Consider the following 21,501-nt stretch of genomic DNA (forward strand, 5'->3'; position numbering starts at 1 on the left):
CCCGCTGCTAGCGAAGCCGTAGGATGTTTTTATTAAGTTAAAAAATTCTGCCCGGTGCCTTCTACAGAGGCCGAAGGCATCTGTAGAAGCCACCGGGCAGTATGGAAAAAAAAAAAAAAAAAACAATGCTTATCAGTAAAAAGTTCTAATTATATGGCGAGAAATGGTAACCGTAACTGTTCCGCGGAAGTATTTGTTTATTTTGTCCGCCATCTTTATTGGCGACTTGGCATTGTTGGCGCAGCAGGGTGCACACTATAATTCACTTTTACCTAATTTCGTTCTTAATAATAGGTTTTCGTTAAATTTTAGATGTACCAAAATATATCCCAATATGCATGATATCATCAAATGAGTTAATTTCAATATTATAAAATTAATTAACACAAATAATCATTGGCAAATATGATATGAAATTGACAACAGACTTCACATGTACAATGAATCAATCTTAAATTAGTATCACCTAACTTTAACATCATTAGGTAAAACTAAAGAGTAATTTGAAAACTATCTTTGGCGAAAAGTAGCATATACAAAGCATTAGAATTTACCTTGTGCTGGAGAAACTACGTTCCCACGATGAGAACCACGAACACCGGCTCTGGGTATGGTCTTTCTGAACTTGGGCCTATCTGCGATCATGTCCAGATAAATGAAGTATCGTATTTTTGTGCCTTTAATGTACATACTTTCAAACGAGCAGACTTTCCCATTCTTATAAGTAAGTGTAACCTCAGACATCAAGCAGTTCATATTTACTTCGGCTTTCAACAGTTTACCGCGATATGTATCCCCGGTAATTGATTCCAACGTAATAATGTGCCCTTCTGCTTCATGAAGTTGCCTGACCTTTACCTCGCGGCACATATTTCAAATTACCTCAAATATTTGGCTTTTAGATACAAAAATTCAATAAGTAGTGTACGTTTTTAACTTAACCCGTAGTTCTCAGGGAAGAAAACAATTCTTCGGTGGGTACCGTTAACCGGGAATGCATATAAGGATCAAGCCAGGTTAGAATTAGTGCCTGTAAACAGCGCTAACGGTCTGCAGCCGTAGCGCCATCTACAGGCGCTAACAAGAACTATCCCAATTCCGGTAAATAGCTATAATAGGGGTTATAAGATTTTCTTTTTTCATTTCCTATTACGCGATTTTGTTTTTCATTTTATCCCGCTGAAACTTTGAATCAAACTGTTTTGTTTCTTTTACTCTTTCTGAAACTTTACTCGTTTCTTTTTTTTTTATACTCTTTTAGAAATTTATCTGATATTTTGTTTATTTGAAACTGAATTTGATGGAAATTAATTTTTATTGTTGTTAAAATATATTTATTTAAAAAGAATTTTTTTGCTATTTATTAAAAATTATTATTTACTAAATCATTACTTATTAAATAACTTATTAATAAAATAAAAATTTATTTATTTATTATATTTTTATTTATTTAATTATTGCATAGTAATTTTTTATTTGAACGAAAAGATCTTCAGCCGTTGAAAATAATAAAAATATTTTGATGAAAAATTTGAGTAAATCATCTTTATTTTTTTCCCTAATAAAATACAGTTGGTTTTCATTATTTTACCATTTTTTCATTGTTCTTTTTCAGCAATGAATGAAAAGCAATTTTAAAAATTTACTTTTCTATTAGTTTCAATATAATCTACTTCTTAGATCAATCATTAAATAATTCACTCATCAACTCATGATAATTCTTTTCGGAAGTTATGTTAATTATTTGTATATTATAGTTTGCTTAAATAGTAATTCTCATAAAATGCTAATGCAATAACTCTCATAATACTTACAACTATATAGGATTAAAAAAAAAAACTTCCATGGAATCTTATGTATTTTAGAGAATCAATCTTTCTTCTAAAACCTTTTAATTAGTTGTACAGAAAAATTTGGCTTGTTAACGCCATTAGATGTAAAACATTCATATAAATACATAAAAATTTAGTAGTGTATTCATGCATTTCCTGTGCAATATTTTCTTTTGCATTTTCTGATTTACTTCTTGCTCTTTTGTTGCAATTCATGCCTTTACTTAACAAAAACATTTATTGCAAACACTTTATAATTAATTGACATAATTAAAGTAATGTTAAATGTATGATGGATAGACCAGCTAGTCACCGAAAGCGGCTAGTACATTCCTACTTATTTCGATTTCGTTTTCATCGTATATATCTAATGATAATCCTTATAATTTAAATGTGTTTTAAAAGTGAAATAAAACAGTGTATATCAGTGGGGAAAGCGGTGTTAATATATTAAATAGTTTTAGCTGACATTAGAGCTCATGTTCTTTCTTGGGCTCTAGCCATGACACACATAGAGTAGGTGCTTAGTTATGCTTCAACTCCACTTAAAATTCATAATTAATATTTACTGACTGATTATCTACTTAGCATTTATGTTCAGCTGCCGGGTATATGCCTATATTGTTACATTACTGTTGAATGTGTAGCATGGATCGTTAATTGTTCTATAAATTTCTACATATCTTTTCTAATAAACTACTGTTCTTTGAATAATCTACATTTGTTTTCTGAAAATGCAATGAACTTGTTTTTAAACATTCGATGAAAATAAGCTAGAATGTAATCCATAATGGGATTTATGATGATAATTTTTGTAGCCACGGTAGCCTGGTGGTAAAGTCTCGGCTTCGAGTTCGAGACCCGATTCCACCAAAGAATCGTCGTGTAAGCGGGTCTGGGACATGTTAAATTCGTCGGGGGCCAATAGCCTCCCACTGGTGTGGTGTGGAAGCTTGGAAAGAGAGTTCCAGCTCACGTGTCGTCCTCTTCATGTGACCGCGGTTCAAAACTACGAGGTAAGTCCCAAAATAATCCCTAATGTTGCTTTAAAACGAGACGTTAATATAACCAACCTAACCGAAACATAACAGATGATTTTATCAAAAATTGGTTAATTCTTCCATTTCGACTTCAAGTCTTAAGAAATAAAAAAATTCAATTCAATTCGCATCAAAAACTATTGTTATGACCGTTTCAGGCGTCGTCATCAGAAGGATATAGGAAAACCTATCAAGAAAAATAACAGAAAAAAAACACGGAGAAGCCCAAAATGGAGTAATTCTTTTAGTTTTCGAAAAGAAGACACCTTACAATAGCGAATTTGAAGGCATTGTGTTTTAATTTTGTTCAATCAAGCCCTATACAATTTACTGCAGTCAGAACCATGATTCATAGTCATAATACCATTGATATCAAAAAGATCGATTTAAAAAATATATCGAAAAGCGGCATAGCTCTATTAACTAGATTGCTTACCATGTAAATTGTTCTGTATAAAAAGAAATTATTTCATTGAATATTTTAAAGCTTCGAAAAACAATTCAAGAATTACAGCACATGAATGAAGTATTGCATACAGAGACAACATAAAAATTTTTATTCTGAGAGGCAATTCTTTGGGAAAACTGATCCCACAATACATCAAATGTATAAAAAAGAAGTGGAACACTGGCACAATGAGTTGAAGCGTGTTGTTCATGCAATAAAATTTCTTGGCATCAGGATTTTAATATTTCACGGCAAAGGGATACATGAGTTTTTTGGGATCACTTAACAATGAAAATGTTTTAGGGATATTAAATTACCAGAATATGATGATTTTTTTAAAAATCACATAGAAAACATCACATCACATCTAGAACAAATCTACCATTTTTCTAAAACAACATGTATAGAATCCTTAAAGCTTATATATAAAGGAGTGGTAAATAAAATAATCAAGGAACTAAAACACACTATTTTATACATATTGATTCCACCTTAGATGAATTTTTCAGATCCTTTTACAATGGAAATGTTTTAGGAATATTAGATTTTCAAAATATGATGAACTTTATAAAAAATTCACATAGAAAACATCACATCACATCTAGAACAAATCTACCATTTATCTAAAACAACATGCGTAGAATTCTTAGAGCTTATATGTAAAAAAAGAGTGATAAATAAAATAATCAAGGAACTAAAACACACAATTTCATGCATGTTGATTCCACCTCAGATGAATTTTTTGGATCACTTAACAATGGAAATGTTTCAGAAATATTAAATTTCCAAAATATGATGAATTTTATAAAAAATCACATAGAAAACATCACATCACATTTCATCACATCACATCACATCTAGGACAAATATCATTTATCTAAAGCAACATGAATAGAATTCTTAGAGCTTATATATAAAAGAGTGGTAATAATGTAATCAAGGAACTGAAACAAATTATTTCATACATATTGATTCACCTCAGATGAATTTTCGAATAATTTAACAATGAAAATGTGTTAGAAATATTAAATTTCCAAAATATGATGAATTTTTTTTTAAAAAAAATCACATAGAAAATATCACATGACATCTAGAACAAACCTATTATTTATCCAAAACAGCATGCATAGAATTCTTAGAGCCTGAATACAAAACAGTGGTAATTAAATAATCAAGGAACTAAAACACATAACCTCATACATGTTGACTGTACTTAAGATGAATTTTCGAATAACTTAATAATGAAAATGTTTTAGGAATGTTAAATTTTCAGAATATGATGATTTTTTTTTAAAAATCACATAGAAAACATCACATCACATCAAGGACAAATCTATTATTTATCTAAAACAGCATGCATAGAATTCTTAGTATAAAATAATTCCGAATATAGAGTGGTAAATAAAATAATCAAGGAATTAAAACACATAATTTCATACATGTTGACTGTATTTCAGATAAACAATGGAAATGTTGTGGGAGTATTCGATTTCCACAATACGATGATTTTTTTTTTTCAAAAATTACATAGAAAGCATCACATCCAAGTTAAATCTATCATTTATTTAAAACGACATGCATAGAATACTTAGAGCTTATATATAAAAGAGTGGTAAATGAAATAATCAAGGAACTAAAATGTATGATATCATGCATATTGATTCTATCTAAGATATTATTCATTCAGATTAATTAATCTTTGCAGTTGATATGTTTTCTTTAATGACGATTTTGTACCTTGATTTATTAAATTCATGCAATTGAGTAAATTATTCAGCAATTAAAATGTAGAATTTAGTTTTAGAGACACTTTCTCAATTGAATATACAAGAGGACAGTATTACAATAATGCCAGCAATAAAATGTGTCTGGTCAATATGATGGAGCTCAGTCTTTAATTAAAAATAAGATTCCATAAGTCCAATATATTGATTAGAAATAAGATTCCATTAGCCGAATACATTGATTAGAAATAAGATTTCATTAGCCAGCTCTTATTAAGCTCATAAACTTAATTTGGCCAGTACACATGCTTCCGGTTCTTGTCTCCAAATAACGAAATTATTTATATATATTCAAGAACTTCATGTGTTCTGAATACATAAACTTCTAGATGGCAAATCATAAAAAAAGATAAATAAATTCCCTAATCTGTTGTTATTTGTGCTAATTGCTATATCGAATTATTTTATTTGGTAGTCCTTATAATCTGTAATAAATACTTTTATTTATATATAAAGGAATAATTATCCAATATTTATCTTAAAATTTTCAAGAAATTTATTACTTTAACAATTTTCCGATGATATGCAAACTTATCAAAAATAAATAAATAAAAATATAGATTTTTAAGAGATAAAAATAATTTAAGATATATCATTAAATGTTGATTAAATTTTTAAAAATACTGAAATTTTGAACTAAATTAATCAGTTTATAAAAAGTGGGGATTTTCTCAATATGCACTGCCTGGGGCAGCAACTTGCCTAATTCGGTCATTGAGTTTTGCTACAAAATTGTCGTTTCGTTCCGTCATTTAGTCCTGTAAGCGGATCCCACTTTCTTCATGTAATAAAATATTAATTAGACATGAATGGCTTTATAAATGAAAACTTTTCTTTTCGATTCAGTTTGCAATTAGCACAAATAACAAGAAAATGAAAAACAAAACACTGCTACCACAAAAATAAAATTCCTAATATATTTAAAAAATGTTAAATGAAATCAGGAATGTGAACGAATTTAATGACTACAAATATAATTCGTTCATATCAATCATAGATTCAAAGAAAAATACGGTCCTGATACACTCATGATTTTGCCGAATTTTTATGTTTGACTTAATTTTTCGTTTAAAATTATCACACTATTTTAATTTTTGTTATTTATTCTAACATATTTTTTTATGTCTGATTTCAAATCTGTAGATATTCAAGTAAAGTTTTTTCATCAACATTTTGAAGAAAAAAAGAACCATGATAAAACAAGCGCTAAGTCATTGTAATAATGAGTGTCTACATTTTCAACTAATGAAATGCTCAGTTCGAACCAATCAGAGAGCAATAGTGAAGAAGGACTGAAAGCAGAGGGGTCAACATCTTTAAATGCATTGAAAGAAATTGATGTTGCAATTTGAAGTGCATATATGGAAAATATTAAAATTATCGGTAAATACTCATTTCTGCTTGAAAGTAAAAGGTACAAGTAATACTTTTGAAGAGAAAAGGTAATTTTATGTAACAAATTGCCACTAAAGTACCAAGGGAAATTTCTACTGCAGTGAGAACGTTGAAAAGATATTCTGAAACAAATTCTACTGAGAACGAGAAGCGAACTGGGCGACCGAGGAAAACAACTTTAAGTGAAGACAATGTCATGCACTGAATTTAACTTTCAAACAGAAAGCTTAATTCACCACAACTTCTGAAACAATGGAATTTGACATCAAATGCGAATGAGTGCATAACAACTGTGAGAGGAAGATTATTTGAATTTGGATTACGAGACTGCAAAGCTCGCCCAAAACCATCCCAAACGAATTTCCAACGCAAGGGGCGGTTGGCGTGGGTAAGGGATCTTATATGCTACTGAAAACAGGGAAAAGGAAATGCTTAGTGATGAAAGTCAGTTTAGTATTTCTGGTAACCAAAGTAGTGCCTATGTAAGACAACGTACTCATGAGGAATTCAGCCCTCATTGTCCTCGTGGTATTGGATGGTTTGGTTTATCTGTTTTAATGGCACAAGAACCAGGAAAGGCTATATTGCGCCAAACATATGGTCAAATAAAAAGACTAAAGTCTCGTGGTATTGGAAGACCTCACAACATGCACGGAACAGTTAAAGCAGGAGATAACCTTGAAGTACTACAAAATAAATTGTTACCATCAGCGAAAGATCTTTTTAAGGATCAGTCATAAATTTTTCAGGGGGGATAATGCTCAATGTTACTGTGCCAAATTAGTCCAGAGATGGTTGGAAGACAATATTGTGAATAGGATGAACTGACCAAGGCAGTCTCCAGATCTTAATAGGATAGAGAAGCTTTGACATAAAATTGGTTATAATATTTCAAAAATAAAAAAAAAACCCTTTCAAACGTGAGTTAACTGAAGCTTTAATATTTTCCTTCAACTACGAAAAACCTGCTTGTGGAATTGATGTCTTCTATGTCAAAAAGACATAGAATCGTAACAAAAGCAAACGGCTGGTCCGTAAAATAATTATGCTCAAATATGTAAAAACCATTTAATTTTCAAAATGCATATTAAATTTACCGAATTTGCAAATTATTGTGTTATTCTGCCACGTATATAATGTTAATCTGTACATTCTTCTCATTCTTGCGTTAAGGCAATTGTACTATAAAAAAATACTTGCGGCATAAAAAAATTAGTAACAGATTTGCAATCAGCATGAATAAATGCATTAGAATGAATAACAATAGTTAATACGATAATTTCATAATGAAAAATTGTCAAACACAAAAACTAGGCAAAAAATGAGTGCGTTTAGGACTTTTTACCTCCCCCCCCCCCCGTTTATAGTCAATTTCTTCACAAAATAAACCACAGAATAAAATAAACAAACTGAACTTAGAATATATCGAATAATGGAAAATGTGCCATCTTTGGTTCCAAGAGATCTGCTAAGAAACAAGCAGTACCAGAGAGCCCTTGAAATAAGCTAAGTGGTTTATCGGGAATGCGGGCCTGTTTGAACTCGTCACTTTTAAGAAAGTTAGCAAATTGCAGAGCGCGGTGCAGGTGCTTGTAATGCTCTGTCAGGCGAAACAAGAGCAAAAAGATATAAGCATTCCCAGCAACACCATGACAGATACCAGGGCCTTTTCTCAACAGTCCTTTTTTCCACACAATATCTCCACATGCAAGACAGGAACGGAAATACTTTTCGTCATTCCATCTCAAGTAAGCCTTGGCCATTAAATAAACAACACCTGCAATGAAAATTAAACATCATCAAAAGAAATTCTATAAAATTCCAACTTAATTTGATGAAATCAAACTAACTTACTTCTTTGTTTCCTATTTCACCTAGAACTTTTCTTAAAGCTAATCCTTACATAAAAATATTTATTTAATTTGTGCATGACAAAATAAATTACATTCATTTGAATAATTAACACATTTGTGAAAATATTATTGAGTAAAAATGGGCTTTCTTTTACCCTTTACTTTATGGAGTATTATAGACATTGTAACAGCAGATTTTCTTTGCATAAAATGCATGTGCGTCTGTTTTACATTAATTCTCCCTGGGGATTTATCCTCATCCAAACATTTTAAATTTTTTACAAACCATTGGCCTTTTTCATTTTACCAAGAAACGATTGGATCCATAAATTTTTAGAGATCTAGACTTTTTATTTTGTTTTAAACTAAGTTATATTTTCAATCAATTATAAAAGAATTCTCATCCTCGAAAATTTTTAAGGGCTCTTTTACTTTAACGTGACAGGTTTTAATACTGTACAAAAAAAGCATGACCAACATTACCTCTTGTGTAAAATGAGAAAAAAATCCCCGTAGCAGCCACATCAACTCCCCTACCAAATATTTGGGACACTTTAATTATTGGAGTATCCCTTAAGTTACTTTTTTAAATTTCACCATGCTGGGTATGACTTTACCCGGCGCTATTTATATAAAGATAGAAACTCATTTATTTACTGTCGATGGCATAAGTTTCATTCATCCAAAAACTCTTTCAAAGTAAGTTTCGTTGATAGCAAGTCACATTAAAGATTTTTTTTTTTTTTTTTTTTTTTTTTTTTTGCTACACTGTTCAATATAGATAGCCATAGAAAGTATTTACAGTATGTTATGCTTCATCCTTTAAAATAGGTAATAGTTCAAAGGATACTGCAGATGAGATTCGTATTGTTTACGGGAATGGTGCTACAACTATTGTGATCATCCGCAATTGGTTTAATAGATTTGGAACAGAGCCGGCCTTCTCTGTGAAGGGGCCCGGGTGCAAGAAGCCATTTGAGGCCCAAAATTATAAAAAAAACAATAATAAAAAAAAACAAGAACGCATATTATTAATGCATGTTTATTTATTGCGTGATTTTGTTTACATCAATTACTTCAGAAAAATTACAATTTTTTGCAATTTCTTTTTTGATGCTTAACATAGCAAGTGTATTAAGCGTTCCGAACACATGCTTGACCGAAGATAATTCTTTATTAATTTTAATTTACTGAAAGAACGCTCGGCACTTGCTATAGTAACTGCCAACATAAAGAATAGTTTTAACACAGTTAATACATTTAGAAAAAAACTCATTATAATTATTATTTAGTTTTTATTGCAATGTGTCTTGTGCGTTATTTACATCTCTTTCATTCAAACTTAAATCCCTTAGCAAACAAATTTTCTGGATTAGGTTTTCATCTACATCTTTGTTATAAAACTTTACGAGGTTTTTGGAACATTTCTCTAATTCATGTTTTTCTTAAAAAATTTATATCAGTGACTGATTTGAAATCAGAAATAATATTTGGTATACTTTTAAATATATCTTCTATTCGTAACAATAACAGTATCAATTACAATGTAAAAAAATAACACCTAAATTCCTCTACTGGGTATTTTATAACTTAGTCTTCTGCTAATTCGGAATATAATCTTTTTCTTTTTCGAATTCGTTTTACAGGAAAATGTTCAAATTATGTGCTAGCACTTTTCCTTCGTCTAAAAATGTGTTAAATTTTGGATTTCAGTTTTAATTTTATTGATTAAATTGAAAGCCAAGTCAAGAACAACTGTTTTTGTTTGAAATAGTTTACTGATAGTGTTAATGTTGGACAATATTGCAAACCATACTATTAAACATAAAATAAATGGCATTTCTTGTATTGCATCGAATAAACTTTTAGTTTCGGATACCGCTCTATTATCGTTACTTACATCAATAAATTCTTCCAGTTACTGTATTATCGTTACTTACATCATTACAAGTTTGTTCAAACTGTGTATACACAGCTTTAACCGAATCTATTTTGGCTTCCTTACGAATGTCACATAATGGTTTAAGAGTAATGTTTAAATGCTTTTGTAGAATTTCCCATTTTTTTTAGTAGATGCAGAAAATAAACAATATAAGCGTTGCAATATCCCCAAAAATTTTTTACAATATATACTGCTGGAAGCGGCATCACAAATTAATGTATTAAAGGAGTGTGATAGCCAAGGCACATAAATTGCATGCGGGTTTAGAGAAAGCATTCTAGACTACACCTTTATATTTCCCTTTCATATTGTTACCGTTGTCGTATGCTTGCCCTCTACAATTCATAATATCTAAATCAAGTTCGCTTAGTCTTTCCAATAAAGTTTTTGCTAGTCTTTCACCAGTCAGATCAGTTACTTCAATAAACCCTATAAATGACTCATTAATAGTTAACCTTTTCTCTTCAAAATTTAAATACCTAATAATGATTGAAGTTTGTTCCTTATGGGAAATATCAGGAGTACAATCCATTTGGATACTATAATACATGGCTGCTTTTATACCGTGTTTAATTTTGTTAAGGATTTCATTTCCTAACGCAGAAATAATTTGTTCATGTGAGCTATGTGCTAAATGATGCCCAGTTCTATTTTTAGAATGTATTATTTTGTTATATGGTCCATTAGCGCAGAATCGTATTTACTTTCGATTAAACTTTAAAAATTCCATTATTAGATTTACCTATTATTTCGTGGGTCTTCGAAGTGGAAGATTATTACACACTAAAATTAGAATCACATCTACAGTTCTTTGAAATAGTAATTTGAGTCGTGCCGTTTCCTTACTTATATTAACTTGATTTGTTTTATTAATAATCGAACATAAATATAGTCGTTTTAATAATTTTTCCAAGCAATAAACGAATTAACATGACAACTAGAGCATTTATGGTCTTGGAAATAATTTTTCCAAGCAATAAACGAATTAACATGACAACTAGAGCATTTATGGTCTTGGATTATATTTGACGGCTTTCTCCAGTTATTATAGCAACCTATAAATCGTGTAGTTGGGTCATTTCTTCTTCTTTTGGAAAACAGTATACAACAAAAACAAAATACGGAGTTTTGCGTTTTTGAATAAATTTACCAGCTGCGATGTTGAGTAACACCATTTGGAATTTTTAAAAAGTAGTATGTAATGGAAAATTATCTATCTTCAGCATTTTTAGCAAGAACTCCTTTGTGTAGCACAGATCCGATTTTAACACAAAACATTCTAAATTTATCAGTTATAATACTTGGCCATAAACCAGGATCATTTATACTCTCTTGGTCATATTTGTTATTTTATTTTCGTCATTATTTTCTGATTCGGTCACATTTGTCTAAACACACGATTCTTCAACAAATTTCACCGTTTCAACATTTTCATTGCTAGACTGTGTACTTTACGCTGAAGTTTTTTTTCCAGTTGAAGTTTGAATTGCAATTTTTGAAGTTGAAACAATTTCTTTGCCAGAATTACTTCGCAGCCAAGAAAGCAGATCTACTTGTGATTTCTTGAAGTTTAGCTTTTTTTTTTTTTTTTTTTTTTTTTTGACACTCAAAGGGATATTTCCTTGACATGGTCATGGTTATATCTAACAGTATTAAGCAGTTTATAGAATGAATTATCAAATTATTATATGCTATACTATAAGCTATTACCTAGTAGGTGAGGTAAGTGATTGTAAGTCTATTTACCTTATATTAACAATATTTTGCACACTTGCACAAGACTATAATATATACTATGCACTTCGCATATATCCAAATGCTCCGACTGCTACATTTGAACTTCTTCCTTAATTCTTTTCATTCCGGTCAAGGCCGGTGAAGCAGTAATGCAATGTATTGCTAGGAGTTGATCGTTTAATTTATCTTCGTTTTATTTTTTGTTTGATCAACTTAATATAAACAAACATAATAGATGCACGCATAAAAAATATTACATTAGATGTAGAAAAAAAGTATATAGCTGATGATTTACAAGTCCATTTGAACTCAACCTCAGACTCGACTTCTGGCCTCCGCTAGCACCCAGAAGTCACGCTGCTCTGTCTTAACATGTCTGAAGGAATTTCTTTATTCATAAATCTACTTCCTCCCCCCCCCCCTTTATAGGTATCATTGCCTAATAAAGACGTCAGTCGAAGCTCAGCCAGTCATGTGGAAACAAACTTGTATACTTTCAGTACGTGCAAACGCTATTATTATTCAGAACACTATTTTAATTCTTAATCACGGTGGGCCCCCCCCAGTCGCGGGGCCCGGGTGCATAGCACTCGCTGCACCCCCCCCCCCTCCCAGAGGGCCGGCCCTGATTTGGAACTGGCAATTTTAACTTAAAAGATGAAAAACGCAGCGGTTGTCCAGCAGTGATGGATATGGACTCTACGAAAGTTCATCCTAGCTGAAAATTCACAATTCTGGGAATGATAGTGGATATCGCTAACATTCCCAGGACAAAGTTACGTAATAACTTAAACAAGATACGGCATGTCAATCAATGGAAAACTCGGTTTCCGTACCTACTAAGGCAGATCGGCTTCATTGTTAGAAATTAAGATTTACCACCATACAAAATTGCTTCTTCTTGTGTGCAAATCGTGCACGATCTCCTGATTTATACGCTTAGCTTCTGATTGGTCTTAATATCATACATGAGAGTGTATTTGAGGCAAGTATCTTATATTTCTATAGTTAGTTTTCCGTTCGTTCTTTTAATCATTCTTCGACTGGCTTACGTATGTCTAAATGAAGCCGAAGTATTGGCTCTTAAGTTCGTTTTAGTAAATAATAAAATAATTTAGAAAATCTTTGATTTCATTTCTTGAACCCTCTGTCTAAAAAATTTCCACTAAAAATTTCTTCCATCAAAGGTAATGAGCACAGGATTTTCTGGATTCTAATTTAAAGAAAAAGATAACGTTTAGATTTTCTTTCGCCGTGAATTTTCTGAGTTTTGTGATGGGGTCCGCAGTTAAACCTTGACGTTCCAGGATTTAAGAAACGGAAGCAGCTGGATTGAATTCATTTTCTGGAAACTTACTGTTTCCGTTGCTAAAAAGAAGTGACTGGAATAGAGATAGAAAAAAACGTGGAAAGCTGCCAAAAAAGTTCAAGGTCAATAGTGGATGAATCCGCAACCATATGATAGAAATCCGAGTTCAAGTAGCGTGAAGACTGTGCATTAACAACTATTTATAATGGAGTTGACGAACTGCATAGGACACTAATATTCAGTGTACAAAGTGCATCTGAACTCCAGACATTACAGAAGGACCAATTCGAGCCGACATCAACAGCTTCAATGACGCCATTACAAGACGAGTTTTTCATAAACAAGTTTCCTCCCCAAATGGATAATATTGCGATTTTCATGTTAAGAATTAAGATACCCAAGCGACTATAAAATTACAGACACCCTTTAGATGAAATGTAATGTGTATTTCAAGCCATTAGGACACTTCTTGGGACAATCAAATCTTGTATCGATTGCCCAATAAGTATTTTAAATTGAATAAAATTGAGATTTAATTAATTACTGAGAGAAACGTAACCAAACAATTGAAAATGATTTAATTAAAATTGAAATAAATGATAATACTGTTAATACTTATGTTGCTTGTCATAAATGTAATAAGCTGGATATCGTTTTTGGTAATTCAAAGGGAAATGAACCTAAATTTATAAAATCTAAATTTTAAAAGAAAATTAGCTTTTATTATACCTGTAAACGGGTCATATAAAGAGAAATTGTAATTATTTAAATTCTAATTCTCTTAATTTAAAAGTGTGTAATGTTGAAGATAATAAGATGCATTGTTTTGATATAAAAAAAAACTTTAATTATTGAACCTTGTGTACACGAAATAGTTAATAGGTTTATATGGATTTTTGATATTATAGTGTTACGGATCACCGAGTTCGCTTGTAATGGGTGTATGGTGTGAAAACACAATCAGAAGGCCTCAGTAGAAAACAACGATGATGTGTATTTACACAAAGATACAGACTACGAATACAAAGACAACTATAAACAGCCGAGACGAGCACACAGTAGCCCACAAGTACTATTCGACCATAACACATAAAGCCGCCAGACAGAATTCAGCGGGAGAGGGAATCCTCGGAACTTCGTCTACGGTCTCCCAGATGGCTGAAGAACTACTCTGTCGCTTCGCTTTAGCTGTATCCAACTGCCGACTCACTACTAAACGAATGGCTACTCCACACACGATACGACGCTGTTTCCACAGTAGATAACAGGACTCGGCACACAGCTCAGCTCAGCAATAGCTTGGGCTCCACACAACGCTGGCACTCCGCCGTTGCTACGCTATTCTCTCGAAGACTCAATACTTGATTACGACACCTTGCAGCTTGAGACTGCCGTCCTTTTATAGTTATAGCAGGCCGAGAACCTTCTATGCCAATCAAGCGTATCTCGGTTCCTAATGGACGGGTCGTTAAAATTCTCGAAGTTTACAGCATTTTTTATTTTGTCGCCAAGCTCTGGGATCACTGGCTCAGCACCCTAGCAGCATCCAATATAGATTATTGTAAATCAGTCTTTCCGGTGATAGAACCAACCGTGCTGGGAAGCAATTTTACAGGCTTGTAACAATAGTGACACAGAATTTTTGTAATAATGAACCTTTGTTTAGCGAACTGTAGAATGTACAAGTTAATCTATCTTTTTGGCTATCCGTGGTTTAGAAAGTCCTATAGGAGTAAATACTGTTAATGTTTTTATGTCATGTTAAATGGTAAAAAACGTAGTATAACACTGAAAAATGTAATGAAACTCACTTAACTTGAGACGAAACTTGTTTACTTAAAAAAGCAAACTATAGTTTTCAATGTTCAAATGGTATTTTATAGTTCTTAGCACCAAAAAGACGGGAAATATTTTGCACTAAAAGATGAAATGTTTTGTATTTTTTTTAATCAAGTATGAGTAGTATATAGGTACCATTAAAATTTCAGAAATTTGTAAAGAAAAATATTTTTAATTAATTCATTTCATATCATTTTGAATCCAAAGAAAATAAAATAAAAAAACGCAAATAAAAATAATCGAAGAAGGTTCATGCGGTTTTTCATGTTTTGGTTTTATAAATTCCCTTTTAAACCCAGAATGTCTTAATTTTATCATAACTCTATAATCAGTTATTTTTTCTTCAAAGTGATTACTATTAAAATCCTACCTTCAAAATGCTGTCAAAAAAAGAACCACTAGCCAGAATGTCTTCAAATATGAAATGAATATACTTGAAGAAAGGGGAAACAGTATGGCATACGAAAAAAAAAATTCAAAATATATCAATAGATGATGCTGTAAGCGGCATAACAAAAGTGGATTCGGATACAAGTACATATATTTTGAATTTAATTATGGTGGCTTTGGTATGAGTTGCACATTAAGCCAACTGTACTGTTCAATATGAACGATTGTTTCGACTTTTTTGACGAAAAAAAATTATTCAACAGTTGTGACACTGTTAGTGTAAAGCTCATCTACCAGGGTAAAGTGCCACATTGGTCAGGAAAAATCGGTTTTTAATTATCCTTAGACCATAAACCGCATAAAAAGTTCATAATGATTTGATTTTTAACTGTCCTTAGGCCAAATTTCCACAAAGAAACAATGAAAATGCCTCTTCAGCAATTGCATCAATGGCTTTGCAATGTGTGGAGGAGCGCCATCTTCCATGAAAATTATTCTATTTAGAGATGCACGCTGTTAAAGCGTTGGAATGACCTGATTGCGCAAAAGGCTCTCATAGTGGGGGTCCGCAGGACCCATCACTTCGAAAAAGAAAATGGACCTATAATACATGATGCAGTCAACCAATACCACACAGTTATACCTACGCGGTACTGGTGCATGCGCAAATAGATTTTTCGTTGCCCATATCCCTCAATTTTGTGAATTGGCAAAGCCTTGGAGATAGAAATGGGCTTCAAAAAATGCTCAATGGCCATTCGCTGTTCACTTCCATGCGAGCAGGAAATTCTAGAGCAAAAGAGTGTCTTATTGGCAGGGCAGTAGAAAGTAACTTCTGAACATGGGAAATGTTGTATGGTTAGCAGTGCAAGATATTGCATAAAATTTTATGCATCATACTCACAATCATGTCTAAATATAGCGCAATTACCCGCGTTCTGCAGGTTTGCATACCGCTGTTCGTCCCTTCCTGTAAGGGCATGGCAACATCTACAAACGTCAAAGCAATTGATTTCGTTTCTTTGCAAAATTTCACTTCAAAAGAACTTTTTTTTTTTTTTTCAGATTTCTTTATCATTTTCTTTTGACCCTTGGCAGACATCGGACAATGGCCTTTTTCCATACTCCTAAATGAACGGAATTTCTTTAAAGCTGCTAGCATACAATCGCTGTTCTTGTAAAGGAGCTTCGCACGCAGAGCGCGATCCTTCATTGGAAGACTAATGACGAGTTGCTTAGATGCAATATGAGGAGAATGCCAAGCATCCCGTGTTTTTACAACAAATGCAATGTTCGTGTGCATCAGTGTCTTTTAATTTCCACAGTAACCCGCTTACAGCGCCATCTATTGATACACTTTGTAACTTCTTTTTTTTTTTTTCTTGTGCCGTACCGTTTCCCCATTCTTCAAGTATATTCAGTTCAAATTTGAAGTCATTCTGCCCAAGTTTTTCAATTGTATTTTCACTCATATTTTGATATCTAGAAACTAGTGTCATATACAATTTTCGAACACTGTCTAAATTAAATCGATCACTTAATGTCTGATATTCTGTAACAGCATCCCAATCGACTTTATGGTCATACATTCATAAGAAATGTTACAAATAATCATGGACATTTATAAATGGTATCTCAATCTAGAAATTTTTCATTTTCAATTAAAAAATTTTCTGATGACTTTTGATAGTTGAGTTTGATAATTTCTAGTATCTAGAAACTAAATTCCAATCCACTTTGTCTTTTAAATTTTTGATAAAACCTTCAGTTAGACCAGGATTTAAAAAACTTCGTTCCAGTTTATTTTACATATCTACATATTGTTTAGGAACAGCATCATTTTTATCTTGTGGATTAGGAAGATGTTTCAAAAGAATACTTCTTCACATCATAAATTCCATCATTTAAAACTGAAGTATTTTTCTCTAAATATTGTTTATTAACAACATGGTAAATGGATCTTTAACATTTCCAATAACTTTTTCTCTAACGTCGAAATCACTATATTTAAAATGAACAAGGCTTCGTTTATGTAATTCAAACATTTGAGATTTAAAAACTATTTGAATCAGATCAACATAAGATTTAGTAACTGAATCGTTTACACCAATAGGTTCTTTTAACATTTCTTTTTATCTTTTCTTTTCAATATCAAAATATCCCTTATCCCTAATTTAAAATAAACTCTTGGAGGTCCAATGGATTCTTCTTTTATTTCATAATCAAAAAATGGATAATAAGCTGCCATTAATTGATAAAATTATTAAGAATCGCCTCCGGCTTCTTTTCTACTAAATGTAATTAAATTTTTAGATATACTTAAAAACAACTATTTCTTTCTTTCAAAATAAAATATACAATCTCTTTGAATATTATTTTTTAATAGCCATCTAAATGGTAAAGTTCTTTTTTCTAAAGAAGTAAAATTGTTATGATATGACAAATTGAAACAAATAATTGGATATAATTCTCCAAATTGAATATAATTAATCATACAACCTGTAATTAATTACTGATTTCTGTATTAAAAGTATTGAAGCCTGCTTTTGAAACAGCAGTATATAGTTAATTATAATCTTTTTCGGGGAAATTCATTTTATATTGACTGTGGATATTCTTGTCCGTTTCTGGCGATTCAACATTCAATAAATTAGCATAAGTCCCATCTCTATCAATATATTGAGGAATCATATAAACAGCTGAAACTTCGTCCGATACGGTTGAAATTTAACAAGAACATCAGAAAACTTTAAACTGAATATTAGATTTATCCATTCTGTAATGATCTCAATTTATTTCAATTCATGAATTGAAAACTTTTAATTCTTTAAATCTCATGACTATTAAATTTTTAAATTCAGCATAAGGTAAAAACAATGATACGTCTTGAATGCCTACTTTAAAATTAGGATTTAGAACATCTGTTATTAACATATTCGTATTATTATTTCTTTGAAATTCCATTCTCGGATGAAAATCGGACAATACTTATCGATATTCATTAAAAATATATTTTAATGATGTCAAATTTTAATAATATCAAATATATTTTTCAAAGAAACCCATATATGAATTGTTTGACCATATTTTGCAAAATGATAACTTTTTTTCAAATCCTTCATTATATTTCCCATTTCTTAAAGAAATATGTTATCTTAATCTGGTCTATTAAAGTTCCATCATATTTTAATTTATTTCGATTTATCATATCGATTGTATCTGAATTAAAAAAAAACACACACACACACACATTTTCAGTTTCTGAAAAGGATAATTTTTTGTAAAATGAATATGTCTTAAAAGTTGATCTAAGATCGAACAATAATTATGACTGGATTCACTTTTATTGCTTCCAATAATTAGTTTTTAAGCTATAATTACACCACCTCCATTCACTAAAGTAATGTTTTCATTTGTAATCGGATCACTATTTTTTTCACGACTTTTGATGTAAAAACTCTTAAGAATATAAAATATAATCTTCACGTCGAATATCAAACTTATAAATAGCCTCTTCTGAATTTTAATTTTCTCGTTCTATTTCAATACATTCAAAAAATTTCAGTTTCATTATTTTGAAAATAACGAGTGTCTGTCAAACTGTAAATCTTTTCCAGTTATTAGGATGAAAATCCTTCGTATTTTTACGAGAAAAGTTTTAATCTTTTGTCATTTTTCTTTTTTTGATAAAATTTCATTTAATTTATCACATACAATCATCTTTACTTTCTGCTCTGCTTTTTTTAAAACCTTTTTGACATAATCTATGCTTATTCATTTATTTAGGAAAAAAATTAAAATGTAATTATGATAATAAAAATTCAACAAATAGTAAATTTTTTTAGGATAGTTCTCCATCCATAGCGATAAAATTATATTCTACTCTTTCTTGATTTAAATCTATTATAAATCTATATTCATTATTTTTATTCTTAATTCGCATTCTAATTTGATGAATGTGATTTATATTCACCGGAAAAAATATCAGTTTTCTGAGATTAGACTTCCAGGATGATTTGTATTGATAAATAAATAAATAGCATTTTAATTTAAATTATTAATCAATATTTCGTCTACGATATCACAAAGAATATAAATAGTATCGTTTCCATGTAAAATATTTGCAATATATTGACCTTTTTGTTCTTCTTGATCAAATAATTTAACTTCAAAACCAAGCAGTTCACACATTGCTAAGTCTTAAATTTATTTATTTTTTAAATCGAATTTAATTGAAATTCTTTATCTTTCATCAATAATACCAAATAAAATAAGAACTTTTTCAAATACTTTAATCGTATATCTATTCAAACTTTTAACAGTGTAATTATCATCAGGAATCGTAATAATTTTTCATTGTTTCCTTCAATTAATTTAAACTTATAATTGTTATAATTTTCACTAATATTGCACTAAGACACTTCCATCGAAAACGAATGCAGAGTTAATTTTTTAAACTTTAAATAAGGTAAAAATTCCGCGATAAAATCATTGAATTTTTCCTAACCATCCGATTTCAATTTTAAGGATTTTATATTCATTTATCCGTCATAAATTTTTGTTATAAATACTTGGTTCTTGACTAAACGTATATAAAACATCCACAGTCGAGTTTCCTTTATTTTCTTCTTTTATATATTTCATACAAAATAAGTCCCATTTCAATGAAGTCGGTTGTTGTGAAAAATTAGAATTGTATCTGATTTGTTTCTTAGATGTTTTGAGATAATTTTCAATATTTTTAAAAATATATATAAATTAGTAAATTTACTATTCACAAAATGAGTCAAAATATTCAACAAAATCATATAAGGGATCATTATAATAACAAACCCAATGTGGACCTGAACATGTTGAAATATCTAAATTAATAATATCACTTTCAAATTTTCTCATTTGTTTAGGTAATAAATCAGATGTAAAAACACCTGGAAATCCTTGCTTGTTTTTCATATTTTTTTCAATCATTTAGTTGGAAATTCCCAATTTTAAACCTACCCTGTCCAAGATTTTTTTTTTTTTTTTTTAACCGAAAGGTTATCATTTTTAGTTAAACCTTTACAATGATCTGAAACTGAAATTTTATCTAATATTTCTTTGGTTCCTGAACCAGCAGTACCATTTGCAGCACCAAGTCCTAAACTTATTAAAACTGGAATAAAGAATGGTAGAAAAAAATTCTTTTAGTCTTAATTTTTACTCTTTTTCCTTTCTGTATTTGATTTAATTGTGACTGAATTAAAAACATTCAGTAATTCCAAACATACGATGATCGATCTCTGAACTGATTTCTTCATTTTTTTGAAGTGATGACTTAAATTTATTTTTTTGTTCATCACTTAAATCAATCTTCCTCTGAATGTAATCTCATTTATTAAGGATGAAAAAGTGACAGCTTTTTGCTGTCTAAAATCTTTTGTATTTATAGTACAAAATTATTATAGTATTGCTTCACCTGATCATGGGCCATTGTTCCTTTTTTTACTAATCTAGCTAAAAGTATTACCACAGGATTTCAAATTTTTTTAGATCGACTTCCTTTACAAATCTTATTTACTAATTTATTTAAAACCTCTACGAATGTAAATGATACAACCTTTCTGTTAAACCTTCTCCAATATATTCTCTACCTTGTTTTAAAAAGTTCAACGTTTTTTATATATTTCATCATTTTTATGTTATAATCTGCTTTATTTAATTCATAATAATAATATGAATTAAATGAATAATAATTCATAATAATAATAATTCATAATTTTTTATGAATTATTATTATTATTATTATTATTTGCATTTCCTTTTGCACATTTGTAAGTATCTCGTGTCTCTTTTGATAAATTTATTATTTTATCTAATTCAGATTCTGTTGTATTTATTAATTCAGTTAGTAAATCAAAACCTTCATTTTTGATATAATTTACATCTAAATCTT

At 30.5% G+C, this 21,501-nt stretch overlaps 2 protein-coding genes across 2 annotated transcripts in view; both read right to left on the reverse strand.

The window, feature by feature from the left end:
• Positions 1-543: 543 nt before the first annotated feature.
• LOC129959290 (small nuclear ribonucleoprotein Sm D3-like) lies at positions 544-870 on the reverse strand. Its single transcript, XM_056072111.1, has one exon. It carries the CDS (start codon positions 868-870, stop codon positions 544-546), a length of 327 nt encoding a protein of 108 aa, XP_055928086.1.
• A 2,570-nt stretch (positions 871-3,440) lies between these two features.
• LOC129958733 (lanC-like protein 3 homolog) overlaps positions 3,441-21,501 on the reverse strand; it is a 34,334-nt gene continuing 16,273 nt past the window's right edge. Inside the window, exon 5 of the mRNA XM_056071386.1 lies at positions 3,441-8,276. Within this exon, the coding sequence (XP_055927361.1) occupies positions 7,915-8,276 (362 nt within the window). The 3' untranslated portion in view covers positions 3,441-7,914. The remainder of the gene's footprint in view (positions 8,277-21,501) is intronic.

This window comes from Argiope bruennichi, chromosome X1 (assembly GCF_947563725.1).
Source record: "Argiope bruennichi chromosome X1, qqArgBrue1.1, whole genome shotgun sequence".
Classification (NCBI taxonomy): domain Eukaryota; kingdom Metazoa; phylum Arthropoda; class Arachnida; order Araneae; family Araneidae; genus Argiope; species Argiope bruennichi.

What these genes read in the sequence shown, in the direction of transcription:
- LOC129959290 (XM_056072111.1), bottom strand. Translation starts at nt 870, where the DNA reads ATGTGCCGCGAGGTAAAGGTCAGGCAACTTCATGAAGCAGAAGGGCAC.